General features: G+C 38.3%; 1 protein-coding gene across 2 annotated transcripts in view; it reads right to left on the bottom strand.

The window, feature by feature from the left end:
• SCFD2 (sec1 family domain containing 2) overlaps positions 1–23409 on the bottom strand; it is a 393663-nt gene that overhangs the window by 214935 nt on the left and 155319 nt on the right. For both annotated transcript variants that reach the window (XM_081812374.1, XM_006734384.3), the window contains exon 5: positions 9720–9969. In XM_081812374.1, coding sequence (XP_081668500.1) covers positions 9720–9969 — 250 coding nt within the window. The remainder of the gene's footprint in view (positions 1–9719; positions 9970–23409) is intronic.

The following is a 23409-nucleotide window of genomic DNA, read 5'->3' as shown; positions in this document are numbered from 1 at the left end:
AAATGGCAAGATCTCATTCCTTTTGATGGCTGCATAATATTCCATTGTATATATATACCACATCTTCTTTTTTTTTTTTTTAAAGATTTTATTTGTTTGACAGAGAGCACAAGCAGAGGGAGAGAGAGGGAGAAGCAGGCTCCCCGCTGAGCAAGGAGCCTGATGTGGGACTCGATCCTAGGACCCTGGGATCATGACCTGGGCCGAAGGCAGCCGCTTAACTGACTGAGCCACCCAGGCGTCCCTATACCACATCTTCTTTATCCATTCACCTGTTGATGGACATCTTGGCTCTTTCCACAGTTTGGCTGTTGTGGACATTGCTGCTATAAACATCGGGGCGCACGTACCCCTTCGGATCCCTACATTTGTATCTTTGGGGTAAATACCCAGTAGTGCAATTGCTGGATCATATCTCTAATGTCTTTTTAATCTCTTTTTATTTTTACTCTAATCTTTGTAATTTCTCTTGTTCTACTAACTTTGGACTTCATTTGTTCTTCTTTTCCTAGTTCCTTGAGGTGTGAAATTAGGTTGTTTGAGACTTTTCTTATTTCTTGAAGCATATATCATAATTAACTTCTCCCTTAGAACTGTTTTTGCTGTATCCCATACATTTTGATATGTTATATTATTTTCATTTGTCTCTATTTTTTTATTTCTCCTTTGGTTTTTTTTTTTTTTTTTAAATTTCTCCCTTGATTTCTTCATTGACTCACTCGTTGTTCAGTAGCATGTTGTTTAATCTCTACATATTTGTGATTTTTTTAGTTTTCTTCTTGTAATTGATTTCATACATTGTTTCATACCATTGTGACTGGAAAAGATGCTTGATATGATCTGATCCTCTTAAATTTATTAAGACTTGTTTTGTGGCTTAACATGTGATCTACCCTGAGAAGTATTCCATATGCACTTGAGAAGAATGTGTATTTTGTTGTTTTTGGATGGAACGTTCTGTATATATCTGTTAAGTCCATCTGTTCTAAAGTCACTTAATGCTGATATTATTGATTTTTTTAAGATTTTATTTATTTATTTATTTATTTATTTGACAGAGAGAGATCGAGAGATCAAACAGGGGTAGCAGCAGGCAGAGGGAGAAGGAGAAGCGGGTTCCCCGTGGAGCAGGGAGCCTGACACAGGGCTCGATCCCAGGATCTGGGATCTGCCAAAGGCAGATGCTTAACCAACTGAGCCACCCAGGCGCCACTGATACTATTGATTTTCTGTCTGGATAATCTGTTGATGTAAGTAGAGTATTAAAAGTCCTTACTACTGTCTTCCTTACTATTTAGGTCTGTTAATATTTGCTTTATATATTTAAGTGCATCTATATCAGGTGCATATTTACAAATGTTATATCCTCTAGTTGGACTATTTATCATTTTGTAAGTCCATCTTTGTGTCTTTAAAGTTTGTTCTAAAGTCTATTTTTTCGATATAAATACAGTTACTCCAGCTTTCTCTTGGTTCCCATTTGCATGGAATATCTTTTTCCATCTCTTCATGTCCAGTCTGTGTGTGTCCTTACATCTAAAGTGAGTCTCTTACAGGCAGCATATAGATGTGTAATTTTTTTTTTAATCCATTCAGTCACTCTATGTCTTTTAATTGGAGAATTTAGTCCATTTACATTTAAAGTACTTATTGATAGGTATTACTTATTGCCATTTTGTTCATTGTTGGTTGGCTATTTTTGTAGCTCCTCTCTGTTCCTTTCATCTTCTCTTGGTGTCTTCCATTGTTCTTTGGTGACTTTCTTTAGAGGTATGTTTATATTCTTTTCACTTCATCTTCTATGTATTTAGTATAGGGTTTGCTTTGCAGTTACCATGAGGCTTACATACAACAACTCGTATCTTTAGCAGTCTATTTTAAGTTGTTAATAATTTAAGTTCGATCCTATTCTAAACATTTTTACTCTCCCCCCTCCGTTTTATGTTTTTGATGTCACATTTAACATCTTTTTTATCTTGAGTATCCCTTAACTAATCATTATGATCATACTTATTTTTACTATTTTTGTCTTTTAACCTTCATACTAGCTTTATGATATGAGCATATTTAGGATTAAAAATCAGCAACCCCCGCCACAGCTGCACCCTTTTCAACCACATCACCCCATCTCTCCTATTTCATCCATAGCTACATGTTCAAGAAAACTATTCTTATATTCCATGTATGCCACTTTTTCTTTTCATGATTGAGAAATTTATGCCACATGTAATGTGCAATTAATAAGAATCAGCAATAATTAATATCCATCTGTAGCATTAACAATTGTTACTATTGACATCATGTGCAGACACAAAAATTAGTGATATGGACAGTATGTCTTACACATTTGTGCATACATAAATACCAATGCAAGAATATCTGTTCCAGTGTCTTAGTTAAGAATGATTATTTTTATGATGTGACATGGAAAAATTAAGTACTTGAAAAAGTAACTTGTAGTGATCCCTTAATATGTTAGCAACATTGCTTAACTAGTTAGCTACCTTAATAGGCAGATCTAAATATCTTTCTACATAGCCTGTGATATATTTTAAATATGAAATAAACATTTTAAACTTCATTTGATATAGCTGTTTTGTAATATGTGCCGTGGTTAACTATTTTAATATGCTGGACAGTAAAACTAAATGTAACAGTTCCAACATTTCTCATGGGAGAGATTTAGGGCAGACATATGTTCTTCATCAGAGTTTCCAGCAGAAATCTTAGAAATCAAGAGGAAAAATAGACCTTATTATACCAAACTGTGTAGCAAACCATAATGGAAAGCAAAAGTCTTAAAGTTGTTTTTTGTTTTGTTTTCTTCTGGCAGCCCTGAAACAAAAAAATCTGAAACACTAGAAATGAAGGTGTATTCCTTAATGAAAAGTCCAATATTGGAATGCCACAATAACTGGAAATCCATAAATTAGAACCAAGAAATAAAGTAGAATCCTTTCTAAAATAAATTTTGCCCTACTTCCTGAACTCCTCCAGCTGAGTGGGTGGATTCCATAATCATGGTTTTGTACACTGGCACCTACTGTAATGAGCTAAAGTTTTCATTCAAGTGTGGGTAACATGAAGGCTGGTAATGAGTTTTTAGGATCACTCTTCCAGTTACCACAGCAACAGCCTTGTCATTGCCAAACCAGGAGGGATACTTAAGGTCTAAGGAACAACTTCTCAAGAGAAAGAGTTTTGAAATTTTGAAAACTGATATTCCAATTGGAATAGTGCCCTCAGGAGCAATAATCTGCAGAAATGTACAGTCTGAGATTTGATTAATTACTGAGGCAAACCTGTGAGATGAGGAAAGAACACAGAGGTGATGAAGTAAAGGAAGCATAAGAGGAGAACTTCTTATTGGCTCCTCATCTTTTACAATTTTCTGTTTGGAAGTACTTCATATTTTACTAAGGAGACTAACTTTCTACAAGGCTGGGAAAAGTACTCGGCCAACTATGAAAAATGCTTTGTTTGAAAGACATATCTCTACTAACATAATAAAACATCTATGCCTTGTGGTAACAGAGATGAAAGTTTTTATAATAAAGTGGCAGACATGAATAGCAATAATAATTTTATATGGTCTATGTTTACCTGAGCTTTTCAAAAGAGGAGAGATGTCATAAATCAGTGCAACTCGATTTTTACTGTTGGCTGTAGAATATGGCTTTGTTTCACTATGGATAAGGGCACAAAAATGCTTTCCATTTGGAAAGTAGACCTGAAAGTACCGTGTAGGTACCTTCCACAACACATTGAAAAACAAATTCTCAGCTTCTTCCTCATTCAGAGTTGAAGAGACTCCTCTATTAGGTTTCCTCCAGGGGATGCAAGGGAACTGGTTGAGAGCTCACTAGACTATGTTTATCTTCTCAGTGTCCTCAAGAACAGTGCTTTCCAAACCGGACCTGCCTTTCCTCATTTATTATATGTGATTGATCTTAAAAAGGGCATTGGACAAGTGAGAAGGGATAGAGGAAAAAAAAACTTAGGAAACAGGATCCCTTAAAATGAAACTTTAACAAAGTTGAAGATGATTTAAAAAATCATGGTCCATCATGAAGACAACTTATGCATTTTACCCAAATCAATGTGAAGTTCTGATTATTCCAGTTAGAGTAACAGGAATCTTGCCATTATTTTACACAAAAGTACTGGGGATTATGTGGCAAAGGAAGCAGAACTATTCATCTAAGTGAGAAAAATACATCTTCACATGAGAAGAACTTATGCAACATTCCTTCCACAAAACTTACTCTTCATATTTCATTAAAAAAAATAATAGTCCTGATTTCTTGAGAGATTAGAGTATCAGATTCTTGCTCTCCTGGTAACAATCAGAGGACCTCCAGTTTGACATAGTCCCTGCCGTTCCCTATCACTCTCTCTATTAAGACTGAATATCCTTGGGCACCTGGGTGGCTCAGTCAGTTAAGCAACTGCCTTCAGCTCAGGTCATGATCCCAGAGTCCTGGGATCAAGCCCTGCATCGGGTTCCCTGCTCTGCTACTTCTTCTCCCTTTCCCTCTGCTACTCCCCCTGCTTGTGCTCTCTCTCTCTCTGTCAAATAAATAAATAAAATCATCAAAAAAATAATAATGATAATGATGTAGAGAACACAAACTGACAGCACATGCGCCAGGGTCTGCACCAAGCACTTTGACTATTTTATCTCATGAGTTTATTACTGTCATTACTATCCCCACTTGATTTATGAGGAAACTGAGCATCAGTGAAGTTAAATGACTGACTCAAGATGGCACAATTACTAAGATTCAGAGTCAGAACTAAAACCCAGGCACACAACTCCTAATCCTGTGCTGAGAACCTTTACATTTCACTACCACTGCCCCCCAGGGGTTCTATGCTTCAAGAGCTTGGAATAATGCCAGGTATGTAGACATATTCAACAAATATTGATAGGTTGAAAATATTTGTGATGTAAGTCCAGTGATACTAGCACACAATAGCACATTATTTCAGTATATACTATAAAAGAAACGTCAATATTATAACTGTGGATTAACGTACCATGGGCATCACTCTACTTCACAGTATATTATCTTCCCTTACAATTTTCCCTATCAGGGAAGCCTAAAATGATAACTGCAGCAAATACAAGTTTTTTACTTACTGTCCATTCTCACCTTCTTTCTTCTAACAGAACTCTGACTTTGGTCATGACAAATAGATGCCCAGTTAAAAATACTCTAGGAGCCAGAGGTGATCATGAAACCCAGTTCTAGCCAATGATACAAGTAGGACAGGAGAAATGTTATTGTGTTCCTTAATATGAAAAAGGGCAGCCTCTGTTAATATATGCCTCTTACTTTCAACCGTCTTCCTTTATTGCCTGAAGCATGGACATACTAAGTCAAGGAGGAGTGACGACCTCATGACCATGATGACCACCCAGAAAGAAAGAAAGAAAGAAAGAAAGAAAGAAAGAAAGAAAGAAAGAAAGCCATAAAGAACATGAGTTCTGCTGCCTGTCTCTGAACTTCCTGCTGAGAAAATATAAATCCCTATTTGTTAAGCTAATCTGGTAAATTTCCCACTATATATATCCAGGTGTAATCCTTATACAATGGTACAATAAGTGATAACCCCAAATTATCAACAGGAAGAAGAATAAGAGTGTAATAAATATAAATACAGTTTCCATGGTATCATTATGCCTCTATCTTGAACTACAGATTTTTTTTTAGATACTTTGAATCACTCATTCCCTAGCTTTCCACTAAACTCAACAGATCTAGCCCCTATTGACCTTTCAAGACAGTATAAAAATCCAGGGACATAAATCAATAAGCAACATAAAAGTTGTTTACCAAAAAGAAATTTTTCCAAAATAGTTTTGGGTGTCAAAAACTATACGCAAGTTTTGTTTTCCTTTTTTTCTGGTTCCAGAACCTTCTGACCAACATACCCTTTGAGTACTGATTTGCTCCTAATAGGTTACATGTGTGCGGAGCTGTTTCACTTCGGCTCACAGGTTAGTTAGGTAGAGTTTGGACTGGCCAAAGCCCCAGGGCTGATTGCTTCTGACCAAAAAGTTCTGTCCACTTACCTGAGTACACCATGCAAGCATACTCGTTGTCTGTGTGTGTCACAATGTGATTAAGGTTGGGATGTACTGCCCTACATGACAGCTACAAGCTACCAAAATAACAACAGACATAGGAGATGATTACTTATTTACAGTGTGTATGGACTGGAAATTAGCTCACATATAACATTATTTGTTATATGTTAGCTCCATATAACATCATTTTATTTTTAGTAAAATCACTGAGTGGTCATCAATATAGCACTTATGTTTATTGTCAAGGTTCAAAGATGGAGGATAGGATGACTAACACACACCGCTAGGAAATGACAGAGCCAGGACTTTTGAATCAAGGATTTTTATATCTAAGCTCTATGCTTTATCTGATACACCTCCCTGTATGATGACATTCCAAGTTTACACAGATCTTTAAAATCAGAATTTTGACTTCATTCTCTGAAGAAAGTTCAAATGGTTTTCCTTTGTTTTCTCTTGTGACTGCTAGGCAAACACTAACATACACAGAAACTGATAATCTCTTTGAACTTAGCAAGACTGAGAAGGCACAGTAAATGACATTTTCAGGCCATAGCAATTTACTTTTTACAATTCCTATCCCTGACACTCAGGGAGCCAGCCCTTGTTATTTTGTGTGAGTAGAAAAGAGAGTTTTTGCCTGCCATTCTCCCTAAAAGTAGCTATCAAAAGGAAAATAGTATGCTGCCATTGACCATGCTTAAGTTTTTGTATGTTTTGCCAATTACAGTTTCTCATTGTGCTTTCTATAAAAGGGAAGAATAGGGAGAAATGAAAGAAAACGTCAAAAGTAAATTACATATTCAACATATAAAAAGGAAATATGAATTTTAAACACAGGGCAATTATTGTCAAGAGATATCACTGAAATAAAAAGAATTTAAGTTTGCCACTCCTATTTTAGAAAGCTAGACAACCAATAGATTTCAATGACTAGAAATAATATTTTAATTTCTTAATAGCAATGCAGAAACAAAGAGAATACATGCATGAAAATAGGAAGGCATGAGGAAACATCTATAAGTAGCTATTACAGACAGAGTAAAAAGAACAGGCGATATCTACAATACTAACCAAATATTAATTCACTGTTTGTAAAATAAGAACATGATGGAATGGCTGAGCATGCATGGCATAAAACAGTAAGTTTAAGCAATCCTCAGTTACAAAATATAATAAATGCAATGGTTATGGAAGTGAGCTGGTAGCAGGTTTAGAATCTCTTGTTTAAAGACCTGGGCTCCAGATCCAGAACACCTGGGTTCAAATTCTGATCCTTTCACTTTTAGGTGATGATCACATGCTTGAGTTTTCAGTACAGAAAAAGTATTATTTTCTTGATTCTATTAACATTAAGATTAATAAAATTATAATATAAAAAGTGGAGTTTTACTGATTAATTGCTTGCTTTCAATAATAGTTTTAAACCAAATTTCAGCAACCCCAAAATGTGCACAGGCCATAAAAGAAATTCTGCCACCCAGTAACAAGTAAGCCAAGACTATAAACTGAAATAACATAAACCCAACACTGTGCGCAAGTTCATGGTAAAGCCAGCTTAACCTAGTTCCACAATTGCCCAAGCATTTGGAAGGCAATTTGGAAGATGATTCTATTCTTTCAATATATAATGGAACATCCCACCTTGTTCTACAAGATTGAGTCACTGCTACCTCCACACCATCCTAGTGCTTTTTTCCTGAGATGTAAACAGTTGCCTCAGCAGCTAATTGTAAACATAAACCCTACTTCTCAGAACATTTGAATTTCCAAGATACTTAATAGGGGTATGTCTATGGCCAAGTAAAAGTCTATCTTCAGAAATAAAGTCCTTTTGGTGTCCATAGAGGTGGAATGATGCACATGTATCCCACTAGTAAGTTCACCTATGCCAAATTTAAGTAGTGCATCTTACCCACCCTGCTTAAACTGTACATCCAAAGTTTACCGAGGTAGGAATGTATACTTCATATTACAAAATGTCTCTAAAATTTTTAAATATACTAAAATTTCTACAAATTCTTATTTTTAAGCTTCATTTGCTAAACTTACTATTTCTTGATATAAACATGAATGTACAGAAGTGTTTTTAAATGTAAAGTCACATTTAAAAGCAAGAGAATGCAATATCCTAAGCAATCATAAATAGAGAAAGTAGTAAAGAGTGAAATGCTGGGTCAATAAACACCTTGAGTGAGTATTAAACGAATACTCTTCCAGCATGACTTCAATTCCCAAAATAATACAGCAACATACTAATGTTACAGAAAAGCCATCCAAAGAACCTCAGCTAAAACAAACCATCTTTGTTGTCTGTTTCTGAAATTATGCATTTTAAGAATAACTCCCAATTAAATTCTCTTGGCATTCAAATTTACTTTGAATCAAATTACTGTTCAGAGCACTGTATAAACCATATTAAACCTTTCTAAGTCAATATTCATTTATAGCCAAACAAACACGTAGTCGCATAGAGAGCCGTAACTTAATGAAATGGGAGCAAATTCCACAAGTTTTCCTTAAGTAGATTTTAAGTTGGCAAAGAGGTTCTATACTAAGCAAGGAAATGTTTCATTTTTGTGGAAACTTCTGTTTCCATCTCGTCAGGGTTTCATTTTCCATAGCCAGACAAAGAAAAGGTCAGCCGTGGGCACGAAGGCCAGCACCATGCATGGGGCACTTCGGTGGACAGCTACACAGCCTCTTTGGGAGCGGTCTTGGACGCTCCCCTCAGTGAGGTGCGACAGGCAACAGGAGGAGGAGCTGGGAAATACATAATGTGCCTCAGTGGAGCCTTCCTGAATGGAGAGGTTTGCACACACCTACACACACAAACACACACACACACACACTCATGAATGAATGGAAGCTACGTATGTTTTTAGACTATTTAAGTTTTGTGTGTAAGCTTTAACAATTTCCACTCGTAAACAGACCCAGGCTCCATCCATACTAATGGAAATAAGCTTTGCGCAAAATAGAAATAATACTGAGTTTGATAAGAAAAACACAAATGAATGTCTCTATGAGTTACATCACAGTTCTTACTAAAAGTAAAAATGGTTAGAGTGTATGATATATCTTTCCCGAATCAGCATAGCCTCCTTTACTGAGATATTCGGATATTATCTGGGATACTACCAATTAATTCAGATTCAAAATGAAATATGAGAAGTAAAAAGTATAAACGTACTCTTAAAAATTGCAATTTTCAATTTTATGACATTGCATAACATTTTAGGGAAACAGTTTTTTTTTTTGTGTTTGTGTGTTTAAGTTTGAAATGACAATCTCAAAGAAACTATGTCAACAGAAACCCTTTGAATAGGCTGCACATCTTATTTTTTCTTAAAGATATTACACCCTGTGAAAATTTTGCTATTTTAACAAGGCTCTAGAAATAGGAGCTGTGATGGGCAATTAGAAGATAATTTCACTATAGCTGGAAAAAAAATATTGCAATGAAAACCTCTAATCCTAAAGGCTGGCTAGTATTCATCAGGCCTCATAAAATTCCAAACAACTCCAATGAAGGTGGTTTCACCTCTTTCTAAAATGCCTTTATTTTTAAACCCTTTTCTATATCAGTGATGTTTATGTCCTATATTTTTTATTAAACACTCACCTGTGATTTTTTGTAGCAAAGGTGACAATTCAGACTCTTCACAAAAGACCTGAGCCAGTGCTTTCTTCACTTTTTCTTCAGCTTCCCCCAGGTTTTTGTCCACTGTGAACTCTCCACTGACAGAATAAATATATATCAGGAGGATCAACAGCTCTTCAGGGCTGTAGTCATCATTGGTCCTCTGGTCCAAAGGCTTAATCATGGGCAGCAGCTGATTTAACACAACAGACATTGTTGACTCCCCAATGCTCTGAAATAAAAGGTGGTAATAAGAAAATAGTCATTCTTATACAAAGACGTAATTAATACACAGTATCAGTCCAAAGATGGCTTGCAAACAAGTTTGTGATGTTCATGACTAGATTGCTTTTTATTTGTCTGTTTCTTGTCCTAGAGAGAATGCTGCAAGAAATTGGCATTAGATTGATTGGTATGATCTAGTTTATAACATAGCTAGTAAAGTTGCAAGCCCTTTTATATTATCTTACGTATAACTTATACAAGAGTCCACTAGTTTTATAAGTGCTAAGTACTTCAGATACCAGAAATTTTAAATTAAAAAATGTATTTTTAAAGCAATACGATTAAAAATAAAAACATGTCAGCATCTATATATCCAAACGAATGCTGATATTCTTTTAGAGGAATCACCTCGAATTTTACAGTATATTCTTTTTAATATTCTCTATATTGGCAAATATTAGTCAGAATAGATTTTTTTATTCCAAAATCAAAGTTTATTTTTATTTTTATTTATTTCTTAAATTTTTAAAATTCTAATTCCAGTATAGTTAACATACAGTGTTATATTAGTTTCAGGTGTACAATATAGTGATTCAACAATTCTATACAGTACTCAGTGCTCATCATGGTAAATGTACTCTTAATCCCCATCACCTATTTCACCCCTCCCTCCACCCCCTCCCCCTCTGGTAACCATCTGTTCTCTATAGTAAAGTGTCTGTTTTTTGGTTTGTCTCCTTTTTTTCTTTGTTCACTTGTTTTGTTTCTTAAATTCCACATATGAGTAAAATCATATGGTATTTGTCTTTCTCTGACTGATTTATTTCACTTACCATTATACTCTCTAGATCCATCCATGTTGTTGCAAATGGCAAGATTTGATTCTTTTTCATGGCTGAGTAATATTCCCTTGTATATACATACCACTTCTTTTTTTTTTAAGATTTTATTTATTTATTTGAGAGAGAGAGAGAAAGTACAAGAGTAGGGTGAGGGGCAGAGGGAGAAGCAGATTCCCCACTGAGCAGGGAGCCCGATGTGGGGCTTGATCCGGGACTCCAGGATCATGACCTGAGCCTAAGGCGGATGTTTAACCCACTGAGCCATCCAGGTGCCCTGACATACCACTTCTTTATCCATTCATCTATTGATGGACACTTGGGCTGCTCCTACAATTTGGCTATTGTAAATAATGCTGCAATAAACATAAGGGTACATATATCCTTTCAAATTAGTGTTTTTGTATTCTTTGGGTAAATACCCAGTAGTACGATTATTGATCATAGGATTTTTTTTTTGTAACAAGGAACAGTCATTTTCTGCTAAACCTGGTGAATAGAATAAGGGATCAAACTGGGCAATGTCACTTAGGGTTCAAGATATCTTTGGGTAAATCTGAAGGTAATTCACTTTATAACTTAAAACATTTTTTTCCTTTTAGCTCTTCCACTAATTTCATGAGTGATATTTAGCAGAGAATTTCAAAATTCCTTGCATGTGATAACAGCATGGCATTTCTGGAGTAACCGCATAACTTCTAAATTGCTATACCATGTTTCATACAAATTATGAGATTTTTGGTGAATAGGTAAATCCCCATTTTAAATAATGTGCTTTATTTCACTTTTAATATAAAATAATCCTATAAAATAAAACTCAACTATTTGAATTTATATTAAAATCAGGGGCCAAATGATCACAACTTGAAACTTCCATGTCATTCATTCAGAAGGGTTCATTGAGTATCTACTGTGTTCCAGGTATTATACTGGGTCTAGGGATATAGCAGTCAATGAAACAAATCCCTTGCTCTCATAGAGCTTACATTCTAGTTGGGTGAAACAGACAATTAAGAAGCTAAAGAAGTAAAATATATAGTATACTAGATGGTGGTGAGAGCTACGGAGAAGAATAAAGTGGGAAAGAAGGAAGATGGGACATTAGGGTATGTGTATGTTTATGTGTATGAAAATACACTATATTAAAGAGGAAAGGCCAGGTTAAGAAGGGAGTGTTGGAATTAAAAAATAACCTACAGAAATGCTCTCTCTTTGAATGAAGTTGATGGCAAGCAGATGAATGTGATTCTGTATTGGGATAACTACCCCAAACCGAAGTTTTCTAGTCAAGTCATTTCCACACCTGGAAAAATTTGGACATATCATCTCAAGGTTAAGGTTTACAATTATATTATTTGGTAGACGAAAAACAGCTGTTACCATTCATTTCCACTAAAAATCTTGGATGTTCACAATGCACCAAACAAAAACAAAATGATAAGTCTCTGGAATGAATAGGTACAGATGGAAAAGAACAGGATGATTTTAGTGTTACATGGTGACAAGACATGATTTACCCAGTGTAAACAAACCCACTTCTCAAAGGAAATGGCTAGAACATTTGAAGGCATCCTAGGACTGTCCTATAACCTCAGGAGTCTCTGGAGACAAGCATTCAAGTATTTTCTGCTTTACAAGCTGCCAAGAGCAATTTGAAATATAGGAGCTGTGTGGCTGGCCTGTTAGAAGTGGGGCTGTGGGGGCTATAGCTTTCATTTTTCCTTTTTACCCTATCACCAACATTTTGGATAACATTAAGCAGATTCCTTCATTGCTTCATTATATCTCATTTCTAAAAAGCAGGTATATGCATCAAGTATCTATCCTATAGGAGCCCTATGATTCTCTTCCCAGAGCAAAAGGATTTTTTTAAAAGATAGTTATAAAAAGTAAAACAAGGTAGAATCATCATCATAATCATTTGAAAAGGTTCACTCACTAACATCTGGCCATAAGAGCATAATTTTCAAATTGTTGATCTAAGATATATTGCTGGAGAACCAACTACCTCATTAATAACACTCTAGCAGATGTTTGTTAGCTAGGTAATACCTGTGCACATCAATTTATAAAATTACATTCTAATCTGCTTAAAGCATTCCCAAAAGCTAATTATTGAGTTGAATACAAAGTGAAGAATACTGATCAGTCTTAAAGAGCCATGAGATATGGTGGAAATAAAAAGACTCCATTTCAAACACCCAGATTCCAAACCTGACTGTACCACTAAGCAGCTCCTTAACCTCGTAGGATCCCAATAAACTTCTCAGGATCTTTTCATCTCTAAAATGACATGATACAACTAAAAGATGGCTCAGTTCTTAAGCCATATATATGCCAACATCTCCATTTTAACTTTCTTCTTTTTTTTTTTTTAAACATTACCATTGGTGATAGTGGGCTGTGAATCACATTTCATTGCTGGCTACACAGAAAAATATAAATGCTCAAAAGAAAAGTTTTACTGCAGAAACAAATGTAGATACAGAACTATCAGAGGTACGTGTGTGACAAGGGCTGATATACATACATCTATTTCCTAGTTCTGCCACCGAGAGAATCTAGAAGTAAGACACCTCAGTAGCAATGAGCACACCCAGTGGCCAAATCTTGGTATGTAATATCATTCTCAAATAAAAGGAATCAGGGATCCTCAGAGAAATGGCTGATTCAAGGGATGGGGCAGGGGAAAATACAAGAAGAACTTGGAAGATCTTCTTGTGCCAGAAAGTAAGGAAGTCCTTAAAAAAACAAAGGGATGGGGCATGTCAAAAGGACACAAGAGACAACTGGAAGGCCTCCCAGTGGCCAAAGCTGAAGCAATTTGGGTAAGAAAATAAAGTAGTAATGGATTATAACCCCAAATACAAAAAAATGTGCTTCACTCCATACTGATCTAAATAAGTGATTGCATAAATAAATATAAATAAATATAAATAAATAAAATAAATAAATAAATAAATGTAGGAGAAGAGATAAATGTTCCTTACAGAAGAATTCCAAATAACTTATGCAGACACTGCCCCCTCCAGGGGTTAGAGCTTAATCCCCCCACCTCTTGAGTGTGGGCTGCACATAATGACTTGCTTCTAAAAAATTGTGTATGGAAAGAGGAGGGAGGAGAACTTTACCTTAGAAGATCAAGGTTAACATCACCAGTGATAAGGCAAATGATATCATGTGTCCCTAATATGATGTGATGAGAATGGCACTTCACTTTTGCGGTATTTTTCTCCCAAACCCATAACTGCACAACAAAAACAACAACAGATAAATCCTAATTAAGGAACATTCTACAAAATGCCTAACTAGTATTCCTCAAAACTGTCAAGTCATGAAAAACAAGGAAAGACTAAAAAACTATCACACACCAGATGAGACTAATGACAAAATGTGATGGGATCCTAGATGGGATCTGGAAACAGAGAAAGAGCATGGGGGGCAGGGTGGGGGAGACTAGTAAAATCAGACTAAAGTCTGGAGTTTATAGTCAATAGTAATGTACCAATACTGGCTTCTTAGTTTTGACAAATACACTACAGTACTGTAAGATTTTCACAATGAGGTGAGGGATATACAGAACTCTCTATACTATCTTGACAACTTTTCTATACATCTAAAATAATCTACAATAAAACAGTTTTTTGGCAAGGGGAGGAGAGATGAGGGGAAGAGAGGGAAAGGGAAGTTGAGGGAAGGGAAGATAATAAGAGACAAATCCAGGTACTTTTGGATCTCCTTCTGTCAGACTGAAAATTCCAGGAAAGACAATTTCAGCTGAGTATAAGAACTCCTCAAACAGGGGCGCCTGGGTGGCTCAGTTGGTTAAGCGACTGCCTTCGGCTCAGGTCATGATCCTGGAGTCCCTGGATCGAGTCCCGCATCGGGCTCCCTGCTCGGCAGGGAGCCTGCTTCTGCCTCTGACCCTCCCCCCTCTCATGTGCTCTCTGTCTCTCTCATTCTCTCTGTCTCAAATAAATAAATAATAATAATAGAAAAATCTTAAAAAAAAAAAAAGAACTCCTCAAACAGGGATGCCTGGGTGGCTCAGTTGGTTAAGCGACTGCCTTCCGCTCAGGTCATGATCCTGGAGTCCCGGGATCGAGTCCCACATTGGGCTCCCTGCTCAGCAGGGAGTCTGCTTCTCCCTCTGACCCTCCCCCCTCTCATGCTCTCTCTCTCTGTCTCATTCTCTCTCTCAAATAAATAAAATCTTTAAAAAAAAAAAAAAAGAACTCCTCAAACAGAGGAACTAAAGTAAGGGACTGACTCAGGAAGCAATGAACCTCCCATCAATGGCAAAGGGAGGCAGGGAGATCGTCTGGCATGGATGAAAGAGAGGGAATCCTAAACACACTGGCTTGGAAGGCCAATTAGACCCTCCTAGGACTATCCATAAAAGCATGACTCCAGATTGGATGTATATCAATTTTCCCATACTCTCTTCTCTTAGAATGAAACCTCAACAAGAAAAAGGAAAAGATCAGTGAGACCCTAGATTGAAACCTTTTTAAAGCTGAAAGAAAGAATCGGAGGAGGATTGCTAATGAGGTTACGGGAGTAAAATTATATGCCTGAGAAACAGCTGTAGCACTTACAAGCTGTGTGACCTTGGGCAACTTAAATTAACTTCTCCAAGTCTCAGTTTCCTCACCTGGAGAATGGACAAACTACCACAAATGTCTGAAAATTAAGCAGCCCCTCAGACACCCCTTTTCATATTGGGACAATTACTTAAACTACTTCGTGGTTTAAAATACAGTAATCCCCACAATGGGGCAGTCTTTATAAGGACCCAAACATCAAAGGACAACCTCTCTTCTGAGGGTTGATTTTGGGGAAAATGCTTGAACTTATATTTAAGGCCAGACAATAATAGCTTTCCCTTCATAAGGTTGTTCTCCAGATCTAATAACAGAAGTAAATCACAAAGCGCAGTGCCTGGCACATAGCCTCTGATCAATCTGAAATGCCTACCACTACTATCGCCTACTACCCCATGCTTGCTTGCCTGGTAGGAGTGACCAAGAGGACTGGCAGGAATGAAAAACCTTCTAGGAATAAGAAGTTCATGGTCTCAAAGGGGGGAGGAGCAGCCTGCCAGTATTGGATGTGACACCACATCTGGGAACTTAACTGCAAAGTTAGTCAAAGGTTAAAGGCAATATAAACATTATTAAACACTGCCATTAAAAAAGCACACACAGAGCAAACCACAACCAAAGCAAAAAAATGGCTTCTTTATAAAGTACCAGGGATTAAATTTCTCATTCATTTTGGTATAAATGGGCCAACTAGTAGGAGGTGGAAGATGAGAGCTGTGTCTAGAGTGACAGAACCTTTTGTTTTTTTTTAATTCTGCAGTCTGGAGCTCCTGTTATTTTTGAATGAGTCCCCAGTAACTCCATACAAAAGGCTCTCTGTAAAATGCATGTTGTCTTTAGAAAAGCCATTTTGAGGGTAGGGGGGCTGAATTAAAACACCTCTGCGAAGTCAGAGGCAGGCCCTGTGCTGGCTACGTCCGCAGGCCTGAGGAGCGAACAGGCCATATTCCTCCTGGCTGCTGAGCAGGCCGGGCTGGCTCCACACCTGCTCCTCTGGGGTGCGGCCTGCAGACCCTCCATGAAACTCAAAGCCATTCTCACGGGCTGCTGGAGAACCCATCTGCGCAGCTCCTCCAAGGTCCAGCTCAGTCACGGGGTGTGGGCTCATGGGATGCTGCCAGTGAGGGCCTGAGGGAGTGCCTAAGGCCCTTCTGCCCCCAAACATCACTTGCCACCCTTGCATTGATACCTGTCACAGGCTTTAGATTCCTATGATTAAAGCCACTCTGCTTCTTTGGGGGATGGCCTTCTGTATATGCCCGAGGCAAAATGCAAAAATGGAACTTGGTGTATGGGAGGATAATTCATTGATGCACTCGTGAATCTTCAACAAATGTTTATTGTGTACATACGAAGTGCCAGTCACTGTGCTCTACTCTGGGCATACAAAGAACAAGGCAAGACACAAGATTCCAGGAGCTTACAGGTGAGTGGGGGTAGGAGTAAACAGTAGAGGAGATGCAGTAAGTAAGTGCTTTAGTGGAAGTTTTCATCCACTTTGGAGATACAGCAGAGGAACACCAAGTCCTGGGAGGGATGGTACCTCAACTGACTCTTACCCAATCGACTGCCATCTCAGGGAGGAGCACAGCTCCGAGAAATGAGCAATGGGCTAAGATCCTTCCTTCATTTCCTCAGCAAATATTTAACACCCACTTACTAAGAGTGTGTGGTAGGTAGAGTTATGACCCCTGAAAAAGGCCCACACTCTAACCCCAGAATATGTCACTGCCAACGTGATTAAGGTTACAGATCTTGCGATGGAGATTAGCCTGTATGATCTGGGTGGGCCCAGTCTACTCACGTGAGTCCCTAAAGCAGAGAACCTTTCCTGGCTATGGTCAGAGAGAGATGCAAGGCTGCCAGCTTTGAAGAGGGAGGAAGGGGGCCACAAGCTAAGGAATGCAGGGGCCTCTAGACTAGAAAAGATGAGGAGATGGATGTTCCCCCAGAGCCTCCAAAAAGGAACGCAGTGCTGCCAACACCTTGATTTTTTAAAAAGATTTTATTTATTTATTTGAAACAGAGAAAGAGCGAGCCAGCACATGAGTTAGGGGGAGGGGTGGGGGAGAGGGAGAAGCAGACTCCCCACTGAGCAGGGAGCCTGATGCGTGTCTCGATCCCAGGACCCTGAGATCATGACCTGAGCCGAAGACAGATGCTTAACCAATGGAGCCACCCAGCTGCCCTGCCAACACCTCAATTTTTGTCTGGTGAGACCAGTGTTGGACTTCTGACCTACAGAGTTGTAAGATAGTAAATCTATGTTTGTTAAGCCTCTAGGTTTGTTTTGATTTGCTACAACAGCAATAGGAAACTAATACAAGTGGTTTTGTGAGGTAGGGCATGACAAGCTCTGCATCAGGGCCCAGAGCCGAGACAAAGAACCTGGTACAAGGTTAGGCTCTCTCAATACTTGCTGCATGACTAATTAAACAAACAGGAGCAAACACGAATAGGTACCTCGGTGGTACTCAGTCCCTCTGTCCCACTAGGGTGCTAGGGAGCGCCTTCAGGGGTGCCACAAAAAGGGAAAGCACAGAGACACACCAAATCTAAATTTGCTACTTAACAATTTTTTCTAGAACTAGTGAGTCCCAAACCATGCAATCTCATATAAGCTAATATTCATCGAGCTCAGAATAATCATGTAAGACAGTGGTTTTGAAAATGTGGTCTCTAGACCCAAGATCCCAGTGAGCTTTTCAGAATGTCAAAACTGTTTTTATCAGGATACTAGGACATTCTTTGCCTTTTTCACTACATTGACATTTGCACTAGTAATGCAAAAATAATGATGGGTGAAATTGCTGGTATCTTAATGGAACGAGTAGAATGGTTCCAAACTATGCTAACGGTCACTGTATTCTTTACCACTATACTATGTATTCACAGTTGGAATTTTTAAAAAGCCAGTTTCACTTAAGAATGCCATTGATGAAGCAGTACAAATTATTAATCTTACAAAACCTCAACCCTTAAATAAGTGTCTCTTTAATATTTTGTGTAACAAAGTAGGAGCTATGCATAAAGCATTTCTCCTGTATGCTAAAGCACAATGGTTATCTCAAGGAAAAACATCTATGCAATTATTTGGGTTATGAACGGAACTAATTATTTCTGTCACGTAAAACCACTGTTACTTGAAAGAATGACAGAGAAATTATGATTATTAAGACACAGGTATTTGGCAAACATTTTCTCAAAAATGAACAAAGTAATCTCATTCCTTTAAGAAAAACAATTGACATATTTATTGCCAATGATAAAATTCTGACTCTTAACCAAAAATTCAAATTTTGGAAAATTTGTTTCTGCCACTGGCAGATTCTCTGTACTTATACATTTTTTCTGACGAGATCAATGGCAACATTAAAACTGTGATTTTCAATTGCATAATGAATTATGTCAACATTTGGAAGATCTGCATAACTCAATATGCCAATATTTGGAAATGACCAATGTATGATGTAAGAAAATCAGGAATAAACAAAAGATCTATCCAAATACAAGGTAGGCCAGTGGATTTTAAGAGTCTCATGCTCTACCGACCAAGCTAGCCGGGCGCTGGCCAGTGGATTTTAATGTAAAAGAGTACGAAAAGCTCACTGATATGATTTCAGATTCCACACTACAATTTACCCTTAAGAAATCACTGCTTGTAGAGTCTAGGTATGTATCAAAAGAGAGTATCTAAAAAGGCTATCAAAAATTTTCCTTCCTTTTCTAACTATGTATTTGCATGAGACTGGATTTTCTTTATAAACTTCAACCAAAACAACATACGGCAGCATACTGAAGGAGGAGGAAAATATGAGAATCCAGCTGTTTTCTACTCAGTGAGATGTTAAAGAGATTTGCGAAAATACAAACCAATGTCGTTCTTACTTACTCCTTTTTGTTTTGGAAGTATAGTTATTTTTCATAAAAATATTTATGTTAGCATGTAACAGGTTTGTTATTTTTAAAGGAATCAGAAATAAAATTTTGTTTTAATTTCTAATACAGTAAATTACCAATTTAAGGATATCTATCATATCCTAAAAAGAAAGCTCATTATTTTCTACTCTCCTTTTCCCCTTCTTATGGCTAAAATGCAGAGAAAGTAGTGGCAAGACTGCTTTAACTACATTGAGAGGAAAACAGAGCAACATGCTTCTTTAAATCAGGGCTTCTCAAAATGTACTGTGCCTGTGGATTACCTGTGGAATGCAGATGCTGATTCATTAGGTTTGGGATAGGGCCTGGAGGTTCTGTACTTCGTACAAGTTTCAGGTGATACCAATGCTGCTGGTCAGTGGACCACGTTTGAGTGGCATCTGGACAGGACCACCCAACAATTTCCATACAGCTGTGTGTATGGGAAATGAAATACCCTCTTTGGGGGCACCTGGGTGGCTTAGTTGTTAAGCATCTGCCTTCAGCTCAGGTCATGATCCCAGGGTACTGGGATCGAGTCCCGTATCGGGCTCCCTGCTCCGCGGGAAGCCTGCTTCTCCCTTTCCCACTCGCCCTGCTTGTGTTCCCTCTCTTGCTGTGTCTCTCTCTGTTAAATAAATAAATAAGATCTTAATAAAAAAAAAAGAAATATCCTCTTTGGGTCACTGTATTTTTGGATTCCTTTGGTATCTCACCTTAATCTGGATACTAACTAATATAACTCATATACCTGTATCTCCAGTCAAATTTCTCTCCTTTGTTCCCTACCCACAGATTCAACTGTCTATTGGACTTCTCCACTTATATATCTCATCTGCAGATTTTTTAAAGATTTATTTATTTTAGAAAGAGGGAGCACAAGTGGGAGGGACAGAGGGAAAGAGGAGAGAGTCTTCGGCAGACTTTCCCCACTGAGCATGGAACCTGACACAGGGCTCAATCTCACGACCCTGAGATCATGACCTGAGCTGAAACCAAGAGTCAGATGGATAACTGACTGCACCACCCAGATACCCCTCATCTGCAAATTTAACTCAACATATCTAAAACTGAAATGAAGTTTTTTACTGCCAAATCTGCTCTCCATTCTGTGTACCCTACCCTGTTTTGTGGTACCACTATTCTTCCATCTGACCAAGATGGGATCCTGAGCTCTACTGCAGCTCTCTCTTGTCCCTGCCACATCAAATCAGCCCCCAAGTCCTCATGACTTTATATCTCCATCTGCTCTTCTCTATTCCTTTCTCAATGCCCTAAATTATAACTATCATTATCTCTCACCATGATTTACCTCATTTTAAACCCCAAATTTAATCTAAAATTACTTTATGATTTCTACTGCCTTCAAGATAAAGCCTTTAATATGACATGTGCAGTTTTGTTTTGTTTTGTTTTGACCTTCATAGCTCACATAACTGTTCAGCCTCATCCATCATGAATCCTTTCCTTATAGGTGATATTTCAGCTTTGCTGAACTACTTGCATTTGCCTCTGTACTTCTCTCTCTGCCTAGAATGTTCTTTTCCCTCTTCTCCACCTGGTTTCATGATTCAACTCAAGCGTGATCTCCTCAGAGCTTCCCTAGATGTGTCAAATGTGCCTACTTTGTGATCCTGGAGAAGCCTCTGTTTCCCTCTACCATGGCTCTATCGCCCTGAGTTGAATTATTCATGTCTAACTTCCCCTCTTTTTTTTTAAGATTTTATTTATTTATTTGACAGAGAGAGACAGTGAGAGAGAGAGAGAACACAAGCAGGGTAAGCGGGAGAGGGAGAAGAAGGCTCCCTGCTAAGCAGGGAGCCTGACATGGGGCTTGATCCCAGGACCCTGGGATTATGACCTGAGCCAGAGGCAGAAGCTTAATGACTGAGCCACCCAGGCGCCCCCTAGCTCCCTTCTAAGACTGAAAAATCCTTGGTGACAAGAATCACGTCTTATTCCTAAAGCTATCTCCAGTACCTAATTCATCCTTTTGAACATAGTATCAAAATTATACTTACCTCTATAATGAAGCTGCTGACACCAGAATAAGAGAAATGAACACTTACAAAGATATAATTATAGATTATCTCATTTAATCTTCCTGATTACCCTGTACACAGGTATTATTATTTCAGAGGCAGAGATTGAGGATGAGAAAGGTTATTTGTCAAGGACAGCAGCTAGTGAGTGGTGGAGCTAGGATCCAATTCAGGACTATCTTTCTCCAGAACCTGTATCTGGCCTATGCATTTCTTTTCCAGTGATTCCTGGTCAGAGGGAATCCAGAGTTTATGGGGAAAGGAAATCCAGACCCTTGAGACAGTAAAATACCAGGATTCTGACTAAGAACAAATCATCAAGGGAACCCAGCAGATGAGATAAATCACAGGTGATCTACTGACTTGCAACTCCTTAGAATCCCCCAAAAAGGTACACAACAGGCTCTAGAACCTCATTCGAGGTTAAACACCTCTGGTAGGGGGATATGTCGTACCAGCCACAAATATTAAGGCAGAATTTCCCATCGAGGGTGTCACTGTGCCATGTTTACTTCCCATTCCAAGCCCTAGTGACAGCTGGCTGGGACCTAGGGCAGCCAGACCACTAAGCAAGTGGCCTCCAGTTCTGTGTAGCTGTTAGCCCAGTGTATCCTTCACAAACAGCATAGCTTTCTATGTGTATCTGCAACTATGTGAAGAAAAGGATAGGACGCACTGAAGAGATATTCACAAAAAGGAATCAGATGCTGAAGGTATCAAAGATGGCAGAAATGGTCTCCAGGAGCAGTTGATTTAAAGACAGTAGATTGGGACTGCAGCATGGGCTGCAGATGAGAAGCAGCAGAAAGAGAGTGGTGGATTAACGATGTAGAAGTTGTATGGACAGGCTCAGTTCTCTTTGCGAGAGAAATGGGAAGGTGGTAAGATGGGCAGAGAAGAATGCAAATGATTCAGGGCCACATGGCCCAAGGTTAGAAGTTTTGCTTTCCTTCCCAGATGAAAGGGATTTGGGGCAAAGGAAATCAGATATTGTTGTAAAAGGCTATCACTCAGGGTGTGGTGAAGAGAATGGACTATGGAGGGGCAAGGGTAGAAGCAGGGATATAGTTGGGAAGCAACCCAACTCAGTTCGCTCAGTAACCCAAGCGAAACTAGGGGGCTTGGTCTGCAGTAGGCACATTGCAGGTAGTGTGAATTGGCTGAATTTGGAAATATCCTGAAGCTAAAGTCAGCACAATGTGCTGATGGACTGGATACAGAAGTGTGAGAGAAGAGACGAATCTAGAATTTTTTCAAAGTTTTTGGAAGGAGGTTCAGAGAAAAGGAGGTGATTCAACAGAGACGACAGAGAGGGCAGGATTTGGAGGAAAATGTGAGAATGGGACAGATGTAAGAATTTCAGAAAGCAGGATGTCTAAGTTCCCGACAGTGAAAAAGGGACCAGAATGAATGGAAGGATTCTGGAGTGAGCAAAATAATGGCATGAGTGATACACAAGAAAGTTAGAGGAACATATCGGGAAGGCTTAATAGAAAGAATAAGCAGTGTAAAGTAGCCCAGAGAGTCTAACCTCAAAGTATGAATCTGTTTCCCCAAATTTATCCCTGTAAAGGGCACCTGAAAATAGCTGGCATTCTGTGTCTGTGGGGCAAATGATTCCTTGGCACTGAAAAATGGTGAAGTCCTCAGTGGCAGTGAAAACAGATTCTAGAAATGTTCTCACCCACTAAAAATGCCATTAGAGAAAAATGATGGTATCGTCACATAATGGAATACTACATAGCAACTATAAAGAATGATCCATACTCCCATAAAACAACAATATGGTTTTTGATGTAGTGTTCCATGATTCATTGTTTGTGTATAACACCCAGTGCTCCATTCAATATATGCCCTCTTTAATATCCATCACCAGGCTAACCCATCCTCCCACCCCCCTCCCCTCTAGAACCCTCAGTTTGTTTTTCAGAGTCCATCGTCTCTCATGGTTCGTCTCTCCCTCCAATTTCCCCCCCCTTCATTCTTCCCTTCCTGCTATCTTTTTTTTTTAAACATATAATGTATTATTTGTTTCAGAGGTACA

Source organism: Leptonychotes weddellii, chromosome 2 (assembly GCF_054177405.1).
Source record: "Leptonychotes weddellii isolate Sample4059 chromosome 2, ASM5417740v2, whole genome shotgun sequence".
In the NCBI taxonomy this organism is placed as follows: Eukaryota; Metazoa; Chordata; class Mammalia; order Carnivora; family Phocidae; genus Leptonychotes; species Leptonychotes weddellii.
This window is presented reverse-complemented; position numbering and strand designations above follow the sequence as displayed.